This window comes from Molossus molossus, unplaced genomic scaffold (genome assembly GCF_014108415.1).
Source record: "Molossus molossus isolate mMolMol1 unplaced genomic scaffold, mMolMol1.p scaffold_m16_p_22, whole genome shotgun sequence".
Classification (NCBI taxonomy): Eukaryota; Metazoa; Chordata; class Mammalia; order Chiroptera; family Molossidae; genus Molossus; species Molossus molossus.
Genome location: NW_023425358.1, coordinates 690417 through 713975, shown reverse-complemented (window position 1 = coordinate 713975; position 23559 = coordinate 690417). Strand labels below are relative to the sequence as shown.

Genomic DNA, 23559 nt, shown 5'->3' with positions numbered 1-23559 from the left:
TCTCAGTTTTGATTTTTAACTTTAACAAAACTCCGATTGAGTTTGTTAAGATGGTGAAACTCTTACCAGCTGAGGCCAGTCCTCAGAGGACCCCATCACAGCACTGATGTCAATTTTTAGTTATATAAAAATAAACATACATCTTGACCACACAACTCGAGAAAAAAAAAAAATCAGAACACAAAGAGAAAGCGGACTTGGATTTTTAATTTTTTTAAAGATTAACTCTCTCTATATATTAATAAAAAGTGCAAAGAACATGTTAAATTATATTCTAAAATAAAATATATATTTCCATCAACTGCAGGAGACAACTGGCAAGACCTGAGAGCCAGCCCCTCATCACTACAATGGGTGTGTGTTTGAGGAAGCACCTATGGAAAATAGTGTTCACAACACTTCTGGTAACACGGAGAGCTCCGGGTGTCCTGAAAGCAGTCGGTTGTATTTCCAAGCTAAGTGAAATAGGGGAGACCTGCTGGCTGCAGTGACAGGCAGAGAACGGCGCCCCGCCCTGGGCGCAGCCAGCAGAGTGCGGTCAGAGGGCACCCAGGGCCTGGGCGGGTGCTGTGCGCTCCGTCCCCGCGGACGGGCAGCCCCGCGGACTGGTTAGCACTGGACTTTCATTCTGTTCTGTAAACAAAATTTTACAACACAGCATAGTAACATTAGGCTCTGTTACACACAGCTCATGTTTTTAGCTGATTTTCATTAAAAGGTTATAAAGAAACAAGTGGTTACATAACATCTGCTACTTTCTTATTTATCTATGGCAATGGTGGCAACAGGCTGCAGAAACAATAGAAACTTCTAATCATAAAACAAGACATACAACTCTGAACTTTTTTTTCTTTAAAACACTTTGGGGTATTTCAACAATCCAATTTAGAAAATTGATTTCTACTGTGGCTTCAGCAGCTAGCTACATGCTGTCATGGTAGAAAGGATCTGTTGGTTTTGATTTGGATTTCTTTTATTACCCCTTTCCTTTTTCATAACTGAGAAGAATTTCCATTTTAGAAAAGATATTTTACACACTGTGCTGTAGCGACAAATCTGTGATGCCACGACAGCGTTTGGACTCCTACGTGTCAGTACTGTGCTCGCACTGAACCTAAACGTCAGCATTAGAACAGAGAAGCAGCAGCAATCCACTAGGCCTACTTGTAGACTCAAAGATACATGGTGTCCTCTCTTTTTGGCCTGTTATAAAAATAATTTTGGTTACAATTGTCTACACAGCACCAATTTTATTTCAAAAGAAGCATCTTTACTCAGCCACTCAAATAAATCTACAAGTACACATGCTCAAATAGCTTTTCTCATTTACTTCTGTAACTCTAAAAGACCAGTAATTGTATTAGGTTTTGTCTCAATCAAAACTTATTCAGCAGTTATTAGAACTGCCCGTCACAACAGCCTGGAAACACCCGCACGGAACCAACGAGCAGCCCTGACGTGCAGGCGCGGTGGAGAACTACCTGCAGCTGACCGACAGTGTTCTGCAACAACAGAAGGGACCGGTCTCATAGTAAAAAAGCATTTCATAAAACTTTATCATATATAAAATATCTTATTGTGACCACTCCACTTGCGATTAGAATAACACTGAGTGTTCCCTCTGCTGTCTGCTGTGGGTCAGGGTCACACAACCTCAGAAACTAAGGGCACGTCTATTTCCCAGGCTGACACAGCAGAGGGCTCGGCTCCTCTCTCCAAACTGACCGTACACACACACACACAGCATCACAGTGTCATCTTCACGACACCCAGCCACACGCTCTTCCCACTTCCAAAAATATGGCAGAAAATTCTGATTGCGAAATAATTATTCTCATCTACACCCAGCCTGGGTCACCACAGCTCGACTTCTGATTGTAAAAGGTAAAGTTGGCAGCAGTAGGCGAACAGGCCTCATTCGTCATCTCAAACCCTTTGGTCTCTACCCTCAGCGTTACGGTGAACGGAGATCTGACTCAGTGGGCCTGGGTCAAAGGCTTCACAGATACTGAACCTGAAGTGCACTAGGAGAATAAATACCTGTTATTATGGCACAGGAAAAATGAAAAAGCAACAATAACAAACACAACAACATATACATGAATTTACAAACCACCTAAAACCACCTACAGGTTTCATAAGAAACCTGTAGGAGCAATGGAATCATGGGAAAGGTCAAAGCATCAGCAGGACCGCGACCCTCCGAAAGCACGCCCTCTGCACCCGCTCTGCCGCTCAAGCCCCGCCCACACACAGGGTGGGCGGGGACAGACACAGATGAGGGAGACGCAAAGAATGGACCAATGGAAAGACTTCGGCGCAACTAAGGAACTAGCTCTTAGAGAAAAGTGCTTTAAATATGCTTCTGCAAAAACTATGACTTGGAGGCAATTCCGAAGTTTTGACACTTATACTTTACTCATAAATGAGTCAGAGCTGTTCTGTAGGGGCAACTAAATTAAATTATAAAACAGAAAGAACTGCTCACGGTGACATCACAAAGTCCCGGGGAGAGCTGGCGCAGGCTCCCTTGATGATGATGCCGCTCATGCAACGTGCTCACGCAGGGCCCTGGAAGGACGGCAGGCAGGGCCGCGCACCCCTCCCGCGCTGCGGCTCCCTGCCGCCCGCCCCTGCACGCCAGGCAGCCCTCTACTGGGGGCTGCGGGTCAGGCCTCTATTCCCAGTAGTCTAAGTCATGAAGGAAAAGACAGATCTGCGGAAATACATTCAATAAGCCCAGAGAAGAAGCCCCGGAACCGGACCCGTCCCCTGCGTGACCGCGATGACTGCTGTGGAGGGTGGGGAGCACTGGGACGGGCAGCCACACCCAGCGAGGTCGGATCTGCCGGCTGAGGACAGCAGCAGTTTTCCTGGGGTCTCCTCTCGTCCACCTTCTTCAAGACCCTAAGAGTCATAGGTTATAACTGAGTACCTGAGATCAGGGTCAGGTTGAAAATGTTCAAAACACTTTAAATTATTTCAAAAGGGAGAAATAAAGAAAAAAACCAATCACCCAAGTTGAGAAGTTAATCATGGACAGAATAAACTCTCAGTGAACATGTGCTGACACAGATCACAGTAAAAACTGAGCCAAACCACGAGGAGGGGGGGTGGGGAGGGCCGGAGCACTGCGCCCCCCAGAGGCCCCGAGACCGTGTCTCCTGCCTGACCTCTCGGATGCCCGCCCAGGGTGCGCCCCGGTGCGCCTGGCGATCCCAGAGAACACGGCCCGGGAGGCCCGCACCTTCCCCGAGGGAGGGCGCACAGGCTGCGGCTGCGGCAGTTCCGCGGGCGGAGCCGCACAGACCTTGGTAAAAGTACTCAACAGCCCCTACCCATTCTGGGGGAAAAGAAACACCATCACTCTCCAAACCTTAGCAAAGCAACATAAAACAAAACAATCTTCCCCCTCCTAAAGAAACCGATGGAAACAGATGCCCTGCGAGAAGTCCTGTGTGTGTCGACAAGTCTGGGCTCAGAGGTCACTTTGTTTTGGATTCCACGTAAATCTTGTCTCCGTCCCGAATGCCGAAGGAGTGCACGGCCCGCGAGCTGTGCTTCATCTCCTCGGGGCCGAAGGGCGCTTCGTGGTCAAAGTGGTAGAGGAGCATGCTGCTCGTGGGCAGCTGGACCAGGGTCTTTAACTGCTTCTTTAGCTCTGCCACTGTTTGGTCCAGACGGATGCTCATTTCCTCCACCTGATCGTTAAAGTGGACTTCGACCTTTGCACTGCTCTGGGGTCTTAGATCCACTTCTGCCAAAGGCTCCAACTTCCCATATTTTGTGATCAGTTCGTGATACCTAGAAGGATAAAAGGACAGTGTCAGCTTAAGCCACTAGCAACTGAAGTACAAACTTTTTCACGACTGCTGGTAAATCACACTGCAATACTCAACATTTCCTAATACCCCGTTCCAGTGTTCTATCTGTGCACCTGTCTGACGACCACTGCGGACTGTGGTCTGACATGTGGCCCTTTTGAGGTCACAACAAAACCACATCCTGTGGACAGAGTTTCTCCTCAAGAGGGTCACCACGCCTGCTGCTAAGCATCATATGGAAACAGGCTTAGAAAGGACAGTAGAACCTAGAACAGAAGACACTACAAAGATCAGAGAGGAGTCCAATCTGTAGACCTTGCGTTCTGGGTGTCATCATGCAGAAGGGCAGAGATGCTCCCTGGAGCAGATGGGAAGATAAGATGGAAGTAGCCAGCAGCTCTTGGGACCTGGAGAGTCAAAACTTACAAACAAAAACATCTAGTTGTATGTTAGCTGCTCACCCAGCTCTGCGGCGATGCCCTGTTTGACTGTCCCAGCCTAGTCTGATCAGCTACAATACAAGGAGTCTGTTCACCCAGCTCTGCGGCGATGCCCTGTTTGACTGTCCCAGCCTAGTCTGATCAGCTACAATACAAGGAGTCTGTTCACCCAGCTCTGCGGCGATGCCTTGTTTGACTGTCCCAGCCTCGTCTGATCAGCTACAATACAAGGGGTCTGTTCACCCAGCTCTGCGGCGATGCCTTGTTTGACTGTCCCAGCCTAGTCTGATCAGCTACAATACAAGGGGTCTGTTCACCCAGCTTTGCGGCGATGCCTGTTTGTCCCAGCCTAGTCTGATCAGCTACAATACAAGGGGTCTGTGGAAGAGTCAAGGACAAATTCTTGTACAAAAGTGGTGAACAGGGGAGACAAGTTCCTTGATCAAGGCAGTAGTGAAGAGCAAGATACACCAGAGGAGAGTGAGTTACAGAGGTGAGACTAGGGTCCCAAGGTCAAGTGTCCCATCTGGAAAGTCTTATTTCCACTATCAGTCTGATTTTACTGAAGAAGCTGAACAGTTTCCTAAAAACCAGAGAAGGAAAAATGCTAAAAAGATCTGATATTAGCTTTATTAAAACCAAGACACCGAAGGTTACCTCGTGGTCAGAAGACGAGGGCCACGTGAGACCATTCCCCCACCTCTCCCAGCCTCCTCTCGGCTCTCACTCAGCTACACCAGCGCCACGTGAAGTTGCTGGGAGCACCAGAGCCACAGTGAGACAGCTGTGGCCTGAGAGGGAGGCAGTCATTTCCACAGGGAAGACAGGGTGTGTGGATGACACTGGCCTTGGAGTCACAGAATGGGATTGAGTCTTGACTCTTCTTACTGTTAGCTGCGTGACTTGGAAACTCACTCAAACCTTTTGGATCTCAGTTTTCTCGTTAGTAGAATGGGGATAATAAAGTCTGCATTTCCTACCTTTTAAGATAGTCTTAAGAGTTATATGAAATAACAGCTGAGTAGTACTTTATAAATTACCACTTCACATATAAAAAAATATATATATCAATATTACATTCTTGCTGTTCTAGAACTTACATTATTAAAACACACACACCCCTTAGAAAATATATAACTGAAATATACTTAGACAGAACTTCTTGAAATAGGTGGTGTTATGATGAAGCAGCTTACAAAATCTTCTCCCAGGACTTGAGTCCAAAATAGTATTTTTTTAGGATAAAGAAATCATCATCAGCAACTAACAAAAGAAGAGAGATGGTCAACCAAAGGTTGTCATCACGAATTCAATGCCAACAGGCATTGATTCAGTGAAAACGGCTCAGCTGTGAAAAGCTCAGCTGTGGAACAGCACGGCTGAAACAGCTCAGTGGGAAACACCTCAGATATCTGACAGCGCAAATGGAGCAGCTCAAGGATTACAGCCCCAACACTGCAACCCCAACATCACCCTCCAACATCACAGCCCCAGCATCACCCCCCAACACTGTAGCTCAGGTCAGGGAGCACAGCCTTGATGGAGAAGGAAAGAACACTCCATAAGACAAGGTGAAGCTGGCCTATGCAGAGAACAGTATCTGCACTCAGTCCCTGATTGGTCCATTTCTATGCAAATAAGGACCCCAAATCTTTATATTCGTCCAAATGGCAATGTCCTGATTGGTCAGAGTGGGCTGCTCTGATTGGTCAGTGAGAATGCAAATAGATATACCGCTACACAGCTCTGACTGGACAAGGAATCTCTCAGGCCTCCTGGTCGCACTGAAGCCCAGGACTCTCTCGGGGTCGCCTCAGGCAGCAGGGCATGTACAGGCTCAGCAGCCCCATCTGTGGCTGTTCCCTAAAGTGCAGAGTGCGTGAGGGCCCTCTGCAAACAATGGCTGCCGGACTCTTGCTCCAAAGCCAAGTCCAATTACCACTCCTACTCAGCAGATATATTCTTCTCGGTCAACAGAGGGAATAACCTTATTGCCACAATCTTTTAAAAGGAACAAAAGCTCTGAACTAGTGGTAAGCTGTGGATGCATAAGATGGATGAGCTTCCTCATTCATCTGTCCAGCCTCTTCCTAGAATGCCTCCCTGAACTGCAGGGCTGAAATGAAAACATTTCCCACGCTCTGTTGCCGATGAGATTAGCTTCTGTCGGTCACATTCAGAAGGCATGGGGAGAGAAATATGATCTAGCAGGAACAACCTGGGGAGAGGGCTTCCTGGTCACCAGCTGCAGCTCAAGCAGAGTGCCCAGGAGCCACTTGCCGACCTCGGGTGTACGGCCCAGCACCAGGACTTTAGCTGCGAGTCCTCCTCAGACGCCGCCGCAGGGGAAGCGGTGCCCTTGGTTGGCCAGCTCTGTGTAGCATCTAGAGGCAGCTCAGTTCTAGGTAGACAGAGCTTCCAAAGTTTTGTAAGCACCTTATTTTCTGTATTAAATTTCTTTCTTCTTAAAATAGCAACTGTGAGGGGATGTCAGGGGAATGGCGGCATGAGAGATTCCCTTGGTCTCTCCCTCTGAACTGTCAGCAGTTGAACAGCTATACCTCAACAGAGGATCCCTTGCTTGATGCACAAACTCGCCTGAGAGCTCCACACAGCGAAATATATAAAGGTGGACACACTGGAATAAACTGGTGGAGAGAAGTGAGAATCCGGTTGTGGCTGGTGCTCCCTTCAGCTGGGAGGGGCAGAGATTCAGTGGGTATTCCTGCAGCAATGAGTAATACAAGCTTCAGCTGAACCCAGAGACCTGGGCGAGGACAGAGCATGGAGATGCAGCCATGGGCCGCGCAGCCTCCTAGACGTGTCTCCCAGGGCCTGCCTCCTTTCCCCCCTTGAAGTCAGGCTGTGAAACACATTACCTGCACACCTGAGAACTAGCACTGCAGAATCACTTTTCCCCTGGGCAAAGAGTGCACTCTGTGACCTGTCCCAGGGTTGGGGTGCAGGGGGAACCCACAGAGGTCTGAGGTCATCATTAGTGGGAGGGCAAAACAACTAAGTGGGCTGGGAGAACCCCCATATGTATGGCTACACAGAGGGCAACGTCTGGCTGTGGAGGACAGCACAGAGCTAAGAAAACTCGTGATCCCGCAGCACCCACGGGGACATCACACAGAGACCTGCCCGCAGTGACCTGCCAGAGAAGCGCCAGCACACAAGTGCTGAGACAGAGGAGCCCACCAGATGCCCTGAAAGACCGAGGCAGCGAGGCAGCTCAGAAAGAAAAGGAGCCGGAACACAGGGAAGGACCTTGTGCCATAGATGACAGAGGATTAAAGACTGCAGCTCTGAAAACACTCGGGATGAGGAAATAAGACAGGCAATTTAATGCACTCAGAACACATTAGTGAACAAAAGGAGGACCTTACCAAAGAGATGAAAACTTTAAAGAAGAACTAAGCAGAAATTCTGGAGATGAAGCACGCAGTAAGAGATGATAATGAACCAGCGAGCACAGGAGATACAGCAGACCAGGGGAGGAAAGGGCTAGTGACATCACAGACGGAAATGACACGGGGAAGAAGAGAGACTTGAGCATGGAAATAAATAAAAGAACTCTGCGAGAACTGTTTGACACCATCGGAGAGAGCAGCACAGGGACAGGAAAAGCAGAAGAAGACAGGGAGAGAAGAGCAGAGAGCCTGCTCAAACAAATAGTTGGCGAGAACTTCCCAAACCTATGAAAAGAAAGAGCTAGATCCTTGAGTCCAACAAGCAAACAGAACACCTAGTCACCTCCGTCCAAAGAGGCCTTCTCCAAGGCACACTGTATTAAAACTGTCAAAAATTAAAGACAAAGAAAGGACCCTTAAGGCAGCCTAGGTAAAGAAGAAAGCAACCTGTAAAGGAAAGCCTACTCGGATAGCATCGGTCTTCTCAGCAGAAACTCTACAAGACGGAAGACAGTGGAACCAAATACTCTAACTACTGAGAGAAATTATCAGCCAAGAATAATATATTCAGCAAAGTTATCATTTAAATATGAATGAGAAATAAAGACTTTTCCAGACATACAGAAGCTAAAGAAACTTATCACCAGAAGACCTTCACTGCAGGAAATACTCAAGGGGTTATTGTACCTGAAACAACAAACAAAAGGTCACAAAACTACAAATAAGATCATCAACAAACTTACAGCATAAACAGGGATAATTTTGACAACCAAAGCATAAATGTCTGAACCAGCAAAGGAGGATGGAGACCAGATACACTCAGAAGAAAAAGGACTAAGTATATATGATGAAACTTTCTTTTATATAATCCTAATAGTAATCACATACAAAACCCCTAAAACTGAACACATAACTTTAAAAAAAAGGAAACAAAGGAAAGAAGTATGAAATACCACCACATAAAAATGACAGAAAAACAAAGGAAAAGAACCAACGGAGGCACAGAGCTACCAGAAAACAAAAGATAAAATGACTGTAGGAAATGCTCATACATCAACAATTGCCTGAACTGTAAATGGACTGAATTTACCAATAAAGAGGCAAAGAGCAGCAGAGTGGACCATAAAACAAAACCCAACCATAGGTGGCCTCCAGGAGACACATCTAAGCTGCAAAGACAAAGGCAGATTTAAAGTGAAAGGGTGGGCCCAGCCGGTGTGGCTCAGTGGTTGAGCATCCACTCACGCACCAAGAGGTTGCCAGGCCAATTCCTGGTCAGGGCACATGCCCAGGTTGTGGGCCAAATCCCCAGTGGGGGGCCTGCAGGAGGCAGCCAAGCAATGTTCTCTCTCATTGGTGTTTCTATTTCTCTTTCTCTTCTTTCTCTAAAATCAATAAAGAAAAAAATTTTTTTTTTTAAATAATAAAGTGAAAGGGTAAAAAATGATTCTCCAAGAAACTAGCATCCACAGAAAAGGAGGTGTGGCCATACTTATATGCGACAAAACAGATCTCAAAATAACAAAAGATAAAGATGGACATTTTATAATGATCAAGGGGACACTACATCAAGAAGACATAACACTTCTCAATATATATGCACCCAATCAGGGAGCACCAGAATATATAAAGCAACTACTAACTGGACTAAAGAGAAAAAACAAATAACACAATAATAGCTGGGGACCTTAATACTCCATTAACAGCACTAGACAGATCATTCAAACAGAACGTTGACAAAGAAATATTGGCCTTAAATGACATACTAGACCAAAGGGACATAATTGACATTTACAGAGCCCTTCATCCCAGAACATCTGATTAAACATTCTTCTCCAGTGCACATGGAACATTCTCAAGGAGAGACCATATATTGGGTCACATAACTTGTCTCCACAAATTCAAGAAGCTTGAAATCATACCAAGCACATTCTCTGACCACAGTGCTTTGAAATTAGAAATCAACTGGAAAAAGTAAAAAGTTCACAAATATGTGGAGATTAAACAACACGCTACTAAAAAATGGCTGAGTCAGAGAAGAAATAAAAGGTGAGATCAAAATATATAGAGACAAATGAGAATGACAATATGACCAAAACTCCTAAGATGCAGTGAGAGCACTAATAAGAGGGAAGTTTATATCATTACAGGCCTATCTCCAGAACCAAGAGAAATCGCAAGTAAACAATCTAACGTTATATCTCAAACAACTGGAAAAAGAAGGAAGAAAGCAACTCAAAGTCAGCAAAAGAAAAGAAATAATAAAAATTAGAGTACAAATGAATGAAATAGAGAACAGAAAGACTACACAAAAATTCAATACAACAAAGAGTTGGTTCTTTGAAAAGACTAATAAAATTGACATACCCCTGGCTAGACTCACTATAGAAAGAAAAGACTCATATAAAAAAACCATAAATGAAAAAGAAGTGACCACAAACATCACAGATATACAAAATATCACACTAGAATATTCTGAAAGACTACATATATGTCACCAAATTCAACAACCTAGAAGAAATGGACCAGTTCCTAGAAATATATAAACTTCCTAGAGTGACTCATGAAGAACTGGAAAGTCTGAATGGACCAACCATAAGTGAGGAAATTGAAACAACCATCAGAAACCTCCCCAAGCCCTAACTGGTTTGGCTTAACAGAGCATCAGCCCTCAGACCCAAGGGTCGCAGGTTTGATACCCTGTCAAGGACACATATCTGGGTTGCAGGTTCGATCCCCAGCCTTGATTGGGGTCATGCAGGAGACAACCAATTGATGTGTCTCACATCAATGTTTTTCTCTCTCTCTCTGCACCCCCCAGCTCCCTCCCCGCTCCCTCCTTCCCTTCCACGCTATCTAAAAAAAAAAAAAAAAATCAATGGAAAAGTGTCCTCAGGTGAGGAGTAACAAAACAAACAAACAAGAGAAACAAAGTTTACTGCTCGCAGCCTGAAGGCCAGCATGCCACAGGGCAACGGAGCACGTGGCTGGAAACCCAATGCTGACGCCTCCTGCACAGAGCTCGGCCCTCAGACAAACTGGCACTGCGCTGGTCATGTCTTTTCTTCCTGTGAAATAAAAACACCCACTGAGAGAAGAGCGTCTTTCGACATTAAGGGTCTTAGAATCATGGCCAGTGAGCAGTCATACCACTGGTCAAGTGGGGCTGGAGGTGCTGCTGACAAAGGGCCACAGAGAACGAAGCCACCCTTAGAATGGCCGAGGCAGCCCCCTCTCAATGCCCATCAGCAGCCTTCACACCTGGGCTCCCAGCCCAGGCACACCTGCTGAGTGTGACAGACACAGGAGCAGCCTTGGGCAGTGTGATGGTCAGGTTGAGAGATGCTCCTTTCCCCTTAGTGCTCACTTTCACTCCCGATCCCTATGATACCGGAAGCCTTTCCTTAATCACAGCTGAGCAATGGGTCTGTGAGCCCAGAATAAAGGAAGAGTTGGCACACGACTTGAAAATGACTTGCAGGTTCCTACTGTACGTTTAGTCTGAGGGTAAATTTATGATAATATCTAAAACCCAAAAAAGATAGAGACAAGGTTAACTCATTCTCAGCTCTGAGCAGCCTTATAAACTATCTATCCTGACTAAATAATACAAACACTAAATATTTTACATAATTTTTAGGAAACTGGAAAACTAACGTAGGTATAGAATCAGGGGCTTTTAGGTAGTGAAAAACTTCCATGTTTTGACCTCATGTCTACAGATATTAGAAAGAAGAAGAAGGAGAATGAGAAGAAAGGGGTGGGAGGGAGGAGTTGCTGTTCACAGTCTCAAAGAGCATCCTGGGAGAAAGATGGGATTCACATTCTATGCAGGTACCTGACCACAGTGGGATTATGCACAGTCTCACCATCCACACAAAGCAAAGTATCTTAAACTGGACTCAGTATTTCTCATACAAATTTTCACAAAGGCTTAACTCATAAAATTTTGTTTCAACTCACTATTTCTTAAATTCAAGTCCTGTCAAAATTACCTACTGAATGGATAAATAGAATGTGACCTATTCACATAATAAAATTCTATGCAGCAGTTTAAAAAATGATTTAAAAGTCACACAAATTAGAAAAGACCAACACTATGCCTGAACATAGACAACCTGACTGTCCATAATGCATCAACAAAACAACTACAAAAACCAGTAAGTTTTAAAAAGTTGCAGAACACAGGGTCAATATAAAAAAAATGTATTTTTATACTTGGCAATGAACAATTAAACATTAAAATAGCCCTGGTCGGTTTGGCTCAGCAGTTGGAGTGTCGGTCTGCGGTCCAGAGAGACCTGGGTTCGCTTCCCGTTAAGGGCACGTACCTTCGTTGCAGTTTGTTCCTGATCCTGTTGGGTTGTGTGGGTGGCAGCCACTTGATGTGTCCCTTTCACGTCGATGTTTCTCTCTCTCTCTCTTCCTCTCTCCCTCCCGCTCTGTCTGAACAAAAAAAAAAAAAGGAAAAATGTCCTCGGGTGAGGATAAAAAAAAAAAATTAAAATAAAAAAAATAGTACGAGTTATAACAAGACCAAGATACATGAAATCCCTCAGTAAAAATGTCACAAAATATGTGCAGGAGCTATATGTGAAAAAATACAAAACATCAAGAACTACAGTAATCAAGACAGTGTGATACTGGCAAGAAGAGCAGACACACAGATGAATGGGAAAGAGCAGAGAATGCAGAAATAGAGAATCTATCTATATTAATTAATTTCCAACACAGGTGTTAAATCAATACAATAGAAAGAGAATAGTCTTATCAATGAACACTGCTGTAACAACTATACTTATGTGCCAAAATTAAAACAAAAGACTTAATCCATACTCTACATCATAAAGAAAATTAATTCATATGAATCATAAGCTTAAATGTAAAATCTAAAACTCTAAAATGTCTACAAAACATTAAAAAACCTCTGTATTCTTAAGATGCTACAAGATTTTTGAGATAACACAACAAAAGTGCAATCCATAAAAGAAGAAAAAACCAAAAAGTTGAATATCTTTAAAATTTAAATTTCTACTACTTGAAAGCAACTCTTAAAAGAAGGATATGACAAGCCACACTGAAAGAAAATATTTACAAAACACACCTCTGGTAAGGGATATATATCTCAAATATATAAAGAACTCTTAAAATTCAATAATATAAAAACAAATAACCCAGTACAAATATGGGCAAAAGATTTTAGGTGTCTACTTCACTAAAATAGGTATTTGAATAGCAAATAAGTTCATGAGAAATGCTCAACATTATCAGCCATAAGGAAATCCAATTTAAAACCACAATGAGATACCACTCTGTATCTATTAGAACGACTAAAATTAAAAAGAAAAAGACTAAGTACCAAGTGGGGATGAGAACGTGGGAGGAGATCTCTCACACGTTCTGACCGGAAGCCACAAGCACAGCCACTGAGAGCAGCCTGGCGAGTTAGACATGCACGTCCCCAACACCCAGCCCCCCCACTTCTAGGCATTTTATGTGAGAGGATTAAGAATTTATATTAAGAAATCTGTAGGTGACTGTTTCTCAAAGCTTTTTTGTTCAAATCCTCACCTGAGAATATGATTTTTATTGATTTCAGAGAGGAAGGGAGAGAGACAGAGAGCAAGAGAAACATCGATCGGTTGCCTCCCACAGGTGCCCCAACCTAGGTGCGTGCCCTGACTGGACACTGAACCCGCCACTTTTTGGGATGGTGCTCCACTCAATTGAACCATCTGGCCAGGACTATCAAAGCTTTCTTAATAAATTACTAAAAAAAGGAAAACAACACAAATGTACCTCAGCTGATGAATGGCTGGATAAACTGTTACATCTATATAAGAGAATACTACTGAGCAGTAAAAATAATCTCACTAGTGATACACATAAGACAAGTGAATCTCAAGTGCATTGAGATAAATAAAAGAAACCAAACTCAAAAAGCTGTCTACATCTCCTTTCAGCAAAAGTTAAATTAAAATAAAAAAATCAGCAAGAATAGAGATTTGAACAAAACAATCAATCAACAATATCTAACTGACATATATAGAACAATCCACACACAACAATAGCAGAATACACCTTTACTTAAAACACTCATGGAACAGTCACCAAGATAGGCCATAAAATAAACTTTAAAAAATTTATAAGAATTGATATTACATAAGAAATTTAAAAGAATCAATGTTCCCTAACCACAATGGAAACAAAGTAAAAGTCAACAAAAAAATTCCTAAACACTTAGAAATTAAATTTCTCAGTAACTCATAGATCAAAGAGGACAAAAGAATGATTTAAAAATACATAGAAATGAATGAAAATAAAAATAAAACATATCAAACGTGATATGCAAGCAGTGCTGAGAGAAAAATTTATAGCACTAGCTATTGATTAGGAAACATCTCAAATCAACAACCTACCTCAGGAAAAAAAAAAGGAGAAAGCAAATTATGCAAAAGGAAGAAAATAACAAAAACAGCAGAAATTAATGTGTTTTTGAAAGTAAAACTACACTAAAAAATATAAAACACTGCTGAAAAAAATTAAAGAGGACACAAATAAATGGAAAGAGATTCCATGTTGATGGTTTGGAATATTTAATATTATTAAGATGTCTAAACTACTCAAAGCAATCTACAGATTCAATGTGCACCCTATTGAAATCCCAAAGCATTATTTTTCAGAAGTAGGATAAATCATCCTGAATTTCATAGGAATCTCAAAGAACCCCAAAAAACAATTTTGAAAATGAATACAGTTAGAGGACTCACACATACTTAATTCAAAACATATTACAAAGCTATAGTAATCAATACAGTGTGGTACTGGCATTAAAACAGACATATTGACCAATAAAACATAATGGTGAGGCCAGAAATGAAACCTCATGTACATGGTCAAATGATCATCAAGAAAGGTGCCAAAACCATTCAAAAAGAAAAGGACAGTTTCTCAGCAACAAATGATGCTGAGACAACCTGAAAGCCACATGCAAAAAAGTAAAGGTGGACCCTTACCTTATACCATATACAAAAAAACCCCAAATGAACTGAAAATACATTGAAAACCTAAATGTAAGACCTAAAACTATAAAACTCCTGGAAGAAAACATATGGGAAAAGCTACCTGACACTGTCCTTGGCAATGATTTCTTGGATATTACACCAAAAACACAGGCAACAAAAGCATAAACAGACAAATGGGACTATACCAAACTTAAAAACTATTGTGCATGAAGGGACACCAAGAACAGAGCAAAAATGCAACCTATATAATGGGAGAAAATATTTGTGAATCATATATCTGATAAGGGACTAATATCCAGCCTTTTTAAAGAAATCCTACAACTAAACAACAACAACAAACAAAATGTGATTTTAAAATGGGCAAAGGACTTGAATAGATATTTCTCCAAAGATGACACACAAATGATAAATAGGTGTATAAAAGATATCCAACATCATTAATTATCAAGGAAATACAAATCAAACCCAAAATGAGATACCACCTCAACACCCATTGGGATGGCTATAAAAAAAAAAACACCCCAAAATAACAAGTCTTGGTTAGTGAAAAAACTGGAAAGCTTTTGCAGTGCTGGTGTATTTGTAAAAGGATGCAACTGCTATGGAAAACAGTAGGGCGGTTCTTCACAAGTTAGAAATAGAAGCACATGTAACCCAGCAGTCCCAAAAGAAATGGGACTCAAAAGAAATGAGAAGCTGGGTCTTGAAGAGGTGTCCACACACCCATGTTCATAGCAACACTATTCACAACAGCCAAGAGGTGGAAGCAACCCAAATGTCCATTGATGGATAAAGGGATAAACAGAATGTGGTGGGTACACACAAGGAATATTATTCAACCTTAAAAAGTAGGAAATCTGTCATATGCTACAATACGAATTAACCATGAGGAAATAAAGTGAAATAAATCAATCACAAAAAGATGAGTACGATATGATTCCCTTTATATAAAATACCAAATTCATGGTTGCCAAGTGGTTTCAGGAGCCTGCACAGAGTGGGTACTGGGGAGTCGTTGATTCATGGATATAGGGTTTCAATTTTGTCAGATGAAAACTGTTCCGGAGACTTGCTGCACAGCAATGAGAATGTACTTACCACTTCTGAACTATACACTGAAAATGGTGAAGATGGTAAATTTTATATTATGCATATTTTACCACAATTAAAAAATGATTAAGTTGGTAAACTTTATGTGTATTTACTACAGTTAAAATGTGTTTTAATTTAAATAATAAAAAAAGGATTTAACACCAATTTTACATAATCTTGTCCAGAAAACAGAAGACGTGTGTGGGGGTGGGGACGACTTACCAACTCATTTTATCTAGCCAGTATCATCTTGATACAAAAAGCACATAAAATAGTTTAAAAAATACTACATACCAATATCTCCCATGACCTTAAACACAAGAATCATGACTGATTAGAAATTATTTTAGGTACACAAGACTAGTTTAACATTTGAAAATCAATCAATAGGGCGTCTCTGCCAACAAGCTAAAGAAGAAAAATCACATCATAGTAATTGATACAAAAAAGAATTTGAAAAAATCTGATATCTACTTATGATAAAAATTTTCAGTATGTTAGAAACAGAGAGAAACTACTTCAACTCAATGAAGAGCACCTACAGAAAAAACCTATAGCTAACATTATACTTAATGGTAAAAGACTAAATGTTTTCCCTAAGATTAGGAGTAAAACAAGGATTCCAGTCTTACCTAAGTCTTATGCAATATAGTATTGGGAGTTATAGCCACTCAAACAAGGCACAAAAATAAAATAAGTCATAGAGAGTAGAAATGCAGAAATAAATTTTTCTGTGTTTACAAATGACGTGAAATACTTAGGTATAAATCTAACAAACGATTGAACAAGACTTGTATGCTGAAAATTACAAAATGTGGATGGAAGAAATAAAAAATGGCCTATATAAATAGAGACATACTGTGTTCATGAATTGGAAGATCCGATATAAAAATATGCCAATCTTCCCCAAACTGATCTACAGCTTTAACACATTTCCCATCAAAATCCCAGCAAGATTTTTTAGAGACAGAGACAAGCTTAGTCTAAAATTTATATAGAAAGGTAAAGGCCCTAGAATAGCTAAAATAATCTTAAAGAATAAAGTGGGAAGAGTCATTCTATGTGATAGTAAAGCTCATTACACAGCTACAGTAATGAAGACAGTGTGGCAGTGGTGAAGCAATGGACAGACATGTAGACAAGTGGAACAGAACAGAAAACCCAGAAACACACCCACACAAACATGCTCACATACTCTCCCGATTTTTTTTTTTTTATCCTCACCCAAGGACATTTTTCGATATTTTGTTCAGATAGAGTGGGAGGGGGAGAGGGAAAGGGAGAGAGGGACAGAGGGAGGGGGTGGGGGTGGGGGGGGGGAGAGAGAGAGAGAGAGAGAGAGAGAGAGAGAGAGAGAGAGAGAGAAACATCGATGTGAAAGGGACACATTGAGTGGTTGTACCCACACAACACAACCAGGGCCGGGGACAAACTGCAACTGAGATACGTGCCCTTAGCGGGAACCGAACCCAGGTCTCTCCAGACCGCAGGCCAATGCTCTAACCGCTGAGCAAAACCAGCCAGGGCTACTCTTCCGACTTGTAAAGCAGTTGCCAAAGCAATGCAATGGGGGCAGATAGTGTTTTCAATAAATGGCACTAGAGTAATTGGACATCTATAGGCCAAAAAATAAACCTCAACCTAAACCTCTCACCTTGCATAAAAATTAACTCAAAATGAATTATGTACTTAAATGTACAATGTAAAGCTATAAAACTTTTAGGAAGAAAACAAAAGTATCTTCAAGACCTTTGGCTAGGCAAAGAGTTCTTGACACTAAAAGCACAATAAATAAAAGAAAAAAACTGATAAGCTGCACACTCCTCAAAATTAAAAATGTTTGTGCTATCAAAGTTAACGTAAAATAAATTAAAAGACAAGTTACATACTAACAGAAAATATTTGCAAATCACATATCTGGAAAGGACCAGTGTCTGGAATACCCAGAGCTCTCAACTTCAACTGCAAAGAAACAAACAATTCACTGAAAACAGGGGCAGACCCAAGTATAGACACTTCACCAATGAGGCTTGACAATGGCAAGTAAGCACACGAAAAGATGTTCAACGTGTTTAGCCATCTGGGAAATAAAAATTAAAATCACAAGAAACTATTACTCATCTATCAGAATGGTTAACACCAAATGCTGGCAAGTTTGCAGAAAACTCGATCTTACTCAGATTTCTTCAGTTTTACTTTTACACATTTATGTGTTTAGCCCTATGCATTTTATTGCCGTGTGAATGCATGTACCTACCAGGACTGTCAAGCTAATGAGCAGTTCTATTACCACAAAGATCTCTCAGGTTGCCCGTTTTTAAAAAAACTGATTTGAGAGAGAGACATCGATCGTTGCCTCTTGTTCGTGCCCCTACTGGGGGCTGAACCCCCTAGATGTGTACTCTAATCTGGGATCAAACCTGTGACCTTTTGGTGTATGGGATGACGCTCCAACCCACTGGGCAACACGGCCAGGACTCAGGCCGCCCTTTTATAACCACCTTCAGCTCCGGCCAGCTCGGCCATTCCCACCCCATCCCTCAGCAGCCAGAATCTTATCTCTATTTCTAAAATTCTGCCATGTCAAAAATGATACATAATGTACTTATACAGTACATAACCTTTTGGAATTGTTCCTGGTTGTGATGCTGTACTACAGTTCTGCAAAATTTTACTCATAGGAAAAAATGGGTAAAAGGTAGATGGGATCTGGCTGTATAATTTCTTACAAGTCCATGTGAATCCACTATTATCTCAACAAAAATTTCAATTATAAAAGGTTATATTCTAGTCTGGCTCAGTGGTTGAGCGTCGACCCATGCTCCAAGAGGCTGCCGGTTTGATTCCCAGCCAGGAGTCAGGGCACATACTCAGGCTGTGGGCCCAATCCCCAGAGGTGGGCATGCAGGAGGCGGCCAATCGATGTTCTCTGTCATCTATGTTCCTATCTCTCCCTCTCCTTTACTCTCTCTCTAAAAATCAATAAATAATACACAAAAAAATTAATAAATAAATAGGTTACATTCTAGATGATTCCATTTATGTGACATTCTGAAAATTCAAACTGTAGGGCAGAAAACTGGTTGGCAAAGAGTGGGAGTCGGGAAGGACTGAGGAGTACAGGAGTTTTTGGGGTGACAGAACTGCTGTATATTCTGATTGTGCTGGTGGCTACATATTGTCATGTTTGTTAAAACTGAGAAATGCACACTAAAAAAGGTGAAACTTACTTTGTGTCAATTATACCTCAATAAACCTTAAACAAAAGATACAACTAAAAATCCCTCATCATGAAATAATGTTGAAGAGCTATTATTATATGAAAAAGGCAAAGTGTGTATTGTTTTGTGACTATTTATGCACAAAATTCACACACTGAATAGCAATGGAAACTATAACAAGAAACTAGTGTAAGTAGCTGCTTCAGGACCAAACAACTGAGTAGTTACAAAGGATAAAAGTGAGAAGACTTCGTTTTTGGTCTATAATCTTTTAAAAAAATTTAATTGTTTTCCACATGGAAGTATTACCTACTTCAAATGAGAATTAAATGGACTAAAATAATTTAAAAACTTGAACATCTACCCTGAAATCATAAGAATATTATGGATGACAATAAAATTTTCAAATTATAAGAACCAATTAATTTAATGGACCAATAAAAAAAATCACCAACCTAATTTACTTTATGAAGCTAATATAACCTTCATAACAAAACCAGAAAAAAACAGTAGAAAAGAAAATTACAGACCAATTTTAAATATGAAAATAGATGGAAACACTCTCCAAAACATTATACAATTAAATTCTACAGTGTTGAAAATAACATTTATGATTTTACAACTAAACTGAATATTCCAGAAATGTAAATATAATTCACTATCTTAAAATGTATGATTAAAATTTAGATTAATAGAACAAAATAACGTGCTTATCTGAACAAACAAATAATATTTTATTTAAGAAAACAATATTCATTTAAAATAAAAGAAACTGTTAGAAAAGGGACAGTGAGTACCTTAACTTGATAAAGGGCACCTATCAAAGCCTACAGCAAAAGTCATCATTCACAAAAAAACATTTTACATTGAAACTTTAGAAATAGAACTCCCCAGCCCTCAGTGGCATGACCTGGGGCACCAGAGAGGCCTGTGTGACCCAGCAGGGACTGTGCGATCCAGTTAACTGCAGGACCTCCTGCAGGGTGCTGAAGCACCAGAGAGGCCTGTGTGACCCAGCGGTGCAAAAGATAGGCATACAGGATGTCAAAATGGCCCCAGAGTGAATGGAAGCTACACAGACCATTTCCCAGGACCAAACAGGAATTACAACTAAAATAAACACAAGTCCTCGGAAAAAAGCAACATAAAAGCAGTAGGATAAGACCATATAACCAGAGACACTTGTAGGATCTGCGGAGGTGCGAGACGGTGGTGGGCTGGGAGCCCACGGACAGAAGCAGTCTTAGCGGTGAGCAGAACCCTTGGGGAATAAAGACCAAGCCCGCTCCACGGTGCAGAGAGCCAGGACAGAGCGCTAAAATAGCCTAAGCCACTCACCTGGGGGCTACGGCAGAGGGAGGGCAGACTGGGCTGGAACTCTGTTGGGACACCAGGGATCTGGAGGGCACCAGAGTTTTTGCTTAGTTGCGGCCACAAAGGATGGTGGTCAGTGTGCTCCTTCCCAGAGCTGTGGGGAAAAGCAGCAGCCCCCACCCTCTGAGATTCAGCCTTTCCCAGGTGAGGCAAAGAAATACAAATTGAGGCTCATTAACAACCAGCATCTATCCCACCCTCTGGAAATCCTCTTATGCAGAACACCAGGGCTACATTCCAAGGCACTGAGTAACTGAGACTACTAGCCACCAGGAAAAAGCTAGAGGATAACTAAACCTTTCCTGGGCTTGCAAATCTCCCCAGGAAAATAAGACTTGACAGCAGTGTTTAAAGTGGGCCCACCAAGGCTCATCCAAACCCAGTAGAGGGAGCCACAAATAGCAGAACACCAACACCCACAGGGAAAATTTGGCAGGCTCCAAAACCCACTGAGATAGCCAAAATGGTGAAACAAAAAACAAATTCCAAATGAAAGAACAAGAGAACTCTATCGAAGATGAGATCAATGAAATGCAGTTAAGCCAATTATCAGAGGTAGAGTTCAGAGACATGATCTTGAGGAAGCTCAACAGCATGAGTAAGGACATCAGCACCATGAGTAAAGATATAAAAACATTGAAAACCAACCAAGTGGAAATGAAGAATGACATAGCAGAAATTAAGAACACATTGGAAGGACTAACCAGCATAATAGAGGAAGCTGAGGACCTAATCAGTGAATAAGAAGACAGGGTAGAAAATAATCAACCAATCAGAAAACCAAAAGGAAAAAAACAATTAAAAAACAGGAAGACAGCTTAAGAGAACTGTGAGACAATTGGAAATGTAATAACACTCACATCACAGGAGTCCCCGAAGAGGAAGAAAATGGGCAAGGGTTAGAGAATATATTCAAAGAAATAATGACAGAAAACTTTCCTAACTTGGTGAAGGAAGAAGGCATTCAAGTTCAAGAAGCACAGAGAGTCGCAAGTAATAAGAACCCAAACAGGCCCATGCCAAGACACACAGTAATTAAAATGCCAAAAATTAAAGACAAAGAGAGAATCCTAAAGGCAGCAAGAGATAAACAACAGGTTACCTACAAAGGAAACCCTATAAGGCTCTCAGCTGACTTCTTAACAGAAACACTACAGGCCAGAGGGGAATGGCATGAAGTAATCAAGGTCATGAAAAACGAGGATCTGAATCCAAGACTACTCTACCCAGCAAGGCTATCATTCAAAATAGAAGGTCAAATAAAGAACTTCCCAGACCCCCACCCCCCAAAAAAGGCTAAGAGAATATATTAACACCAAACCAGCACTGCAAGATATGCAGTTGGCGAAGGTGTTGAGAAAAGGGGACTCTAGCACACTGCTGGTGGGAATGCAGACTGGTGCAGCCACTATGGAAAACAATATGGTGTTTCCTCAAAAAATTAAAAATTGAACTGCAATTTGACCCGGTGATCCCACATCTAGGAATATACCCTAAGAAGCCTGAAACACCACTCAGAAAGAATATATGTACCCCCATGGTCATAGCAGCACTATTTACAATAGCTAAGATCTGGAAACAGCCCAAGTGTCCATCAGTAGACGAATGGATAAAAAAGCTGTGGTACATGTACACAACGGAGTACTAGGCAGCTGTAAGAAAGATCTCTTATCCTCTGAGACGACATGGAGGGACCTGGAGAGTAATATCCTAAGCAAAACAAGCCAAACAGAGAAAGACAAGCATCATATGATCTTACTTATTTGTGGAATATAATGAACATAACAGTCTAAGTAATGGGGTAGTCCCAGAGACGTGGAAGTGGGGTACTGACTGAGAATCCCCAGAAAAGGGGGTGGGAGGGAGAGAGATAAACCACAAAACTTATGTGCATGTATGCATGAACAATGGACATGGACAACAAAGCTGGGGATTGGGCAGGGAGGGTATAGGAGAGGGGAATTAGTGGGGAAAAACAAGAAACATCTGTAATAAAAATTAATTAATTAATTAAAAAAAAACCTTTAGAAATAGTCCCTTTAAAGAGAGAAAAAAAGATGAAGATGGCCTCTTTTACTGTTCAGTTTTAATATTATTCTGGAAAACATACTACCCCCAAAAAAACAAAAAAAAAAAGAGGATAAAAAATATTTGCAGACATGACTATCTGTGTGGATCTGAAAGAAAAGCAAAGATGAACTATTCTAGCCCCACCGGTGTGGTTCCGTTGGTTAGAGCATCGTCCCCCACACTGAAAGACTGCAGGTTCAATTCCCCGGTTAGTGTACATATCTAGGTTGCAGGTTCGATCCCCAGTCAGGGCGCATGCAAGAGGCAACTGATCAATGGTTTTTTCACATCGATGTTTCTGTTTTTCTCTCTCTCTCTCAAAATCAATGAACACGTCATCAGGTGAAAATAAAAACACCAAAAATAAATGATTAACTATTCTATACATCAGCAAAACTAATAGATACATGAGGAACCATTACAAATTGCTAAATTATAGTAAATCTGAATTTCCAGTTAGGTTACATTTCCCCACCTAATTGTTACTTTCAGAATACCTTAGTCATTATAGGCCATTTTCCCTATGAGTTTTAGGATTGGCTTATCAACTTCACCAAAACCCTACTGTAATTGGGATTTTTATTGCATTCCCAAGAGGAACAAAAATAAAAGCATGCTTATACACTAACTGTAACCAATTAGAAAGTAAACAAAAATAATTACATTTAAAATAGCAACAACATGTAGAAGATGCGTACAAATTAATTTAACAAAGATGTGTAAGGCCTTTGTGAGAGAATTGAAACCTTGCTAAAGGACAGAAAAGATGCTCTGAATTAAATGGGAGGATATCCTGTGTTCACAGATCAGAAGACACAATAAATAGAATCAAGATGTCACTTCTCCCCAACTAGGCAGTGGGAATGCAATAAAAATCCCAATTGCAGTAGGGTTTTTGTGAAGTTGATAAGCCAATCCTAAAACTCATAGGGAAAATGGCCTATAATGACTAAGATATTCTGAAAGTAACAATTAGGTGGGGAAATGTAACCTAACTGGAAATTCAGATTTACTATAATTTAGCAATTTGTAATGGTATAGGAATCAACAAATATACCAACAGAACAGAACAGAGCCCTAAACAGAACCATGCATAGATA

The 23559-nt window shown here is 41.3% G+C and overlaps 1 protein-coding gene across 5 annotated transcripts in view; it reads right to left on the bottom strand.

The window, feature by feature from the left end:
- Window positions 1-280: 280 nt before the first annotated feature.
- Window positions 281-23559, bottom strand: part of TBCEL (tubulin folding cofactor E like) — a 68705-nt gene continuing 45426 nt past the window's right edge. For all 5 annotated transcript variants that reach the window (XM_036276163.1, XM_036276160.1, XM_036276165.1 and 2 more), the window contains one exon: window positions 281-3804. In XM_036276163.1, the coding sequence (XP_036132056.1) occupies window positions 3486-3804 (319 nt within the window). In that variant the 3' untranslated portion in view covers window positions 281-3485. The remainder of the gene's footprint in view (window positions 3805-23559) is intronic.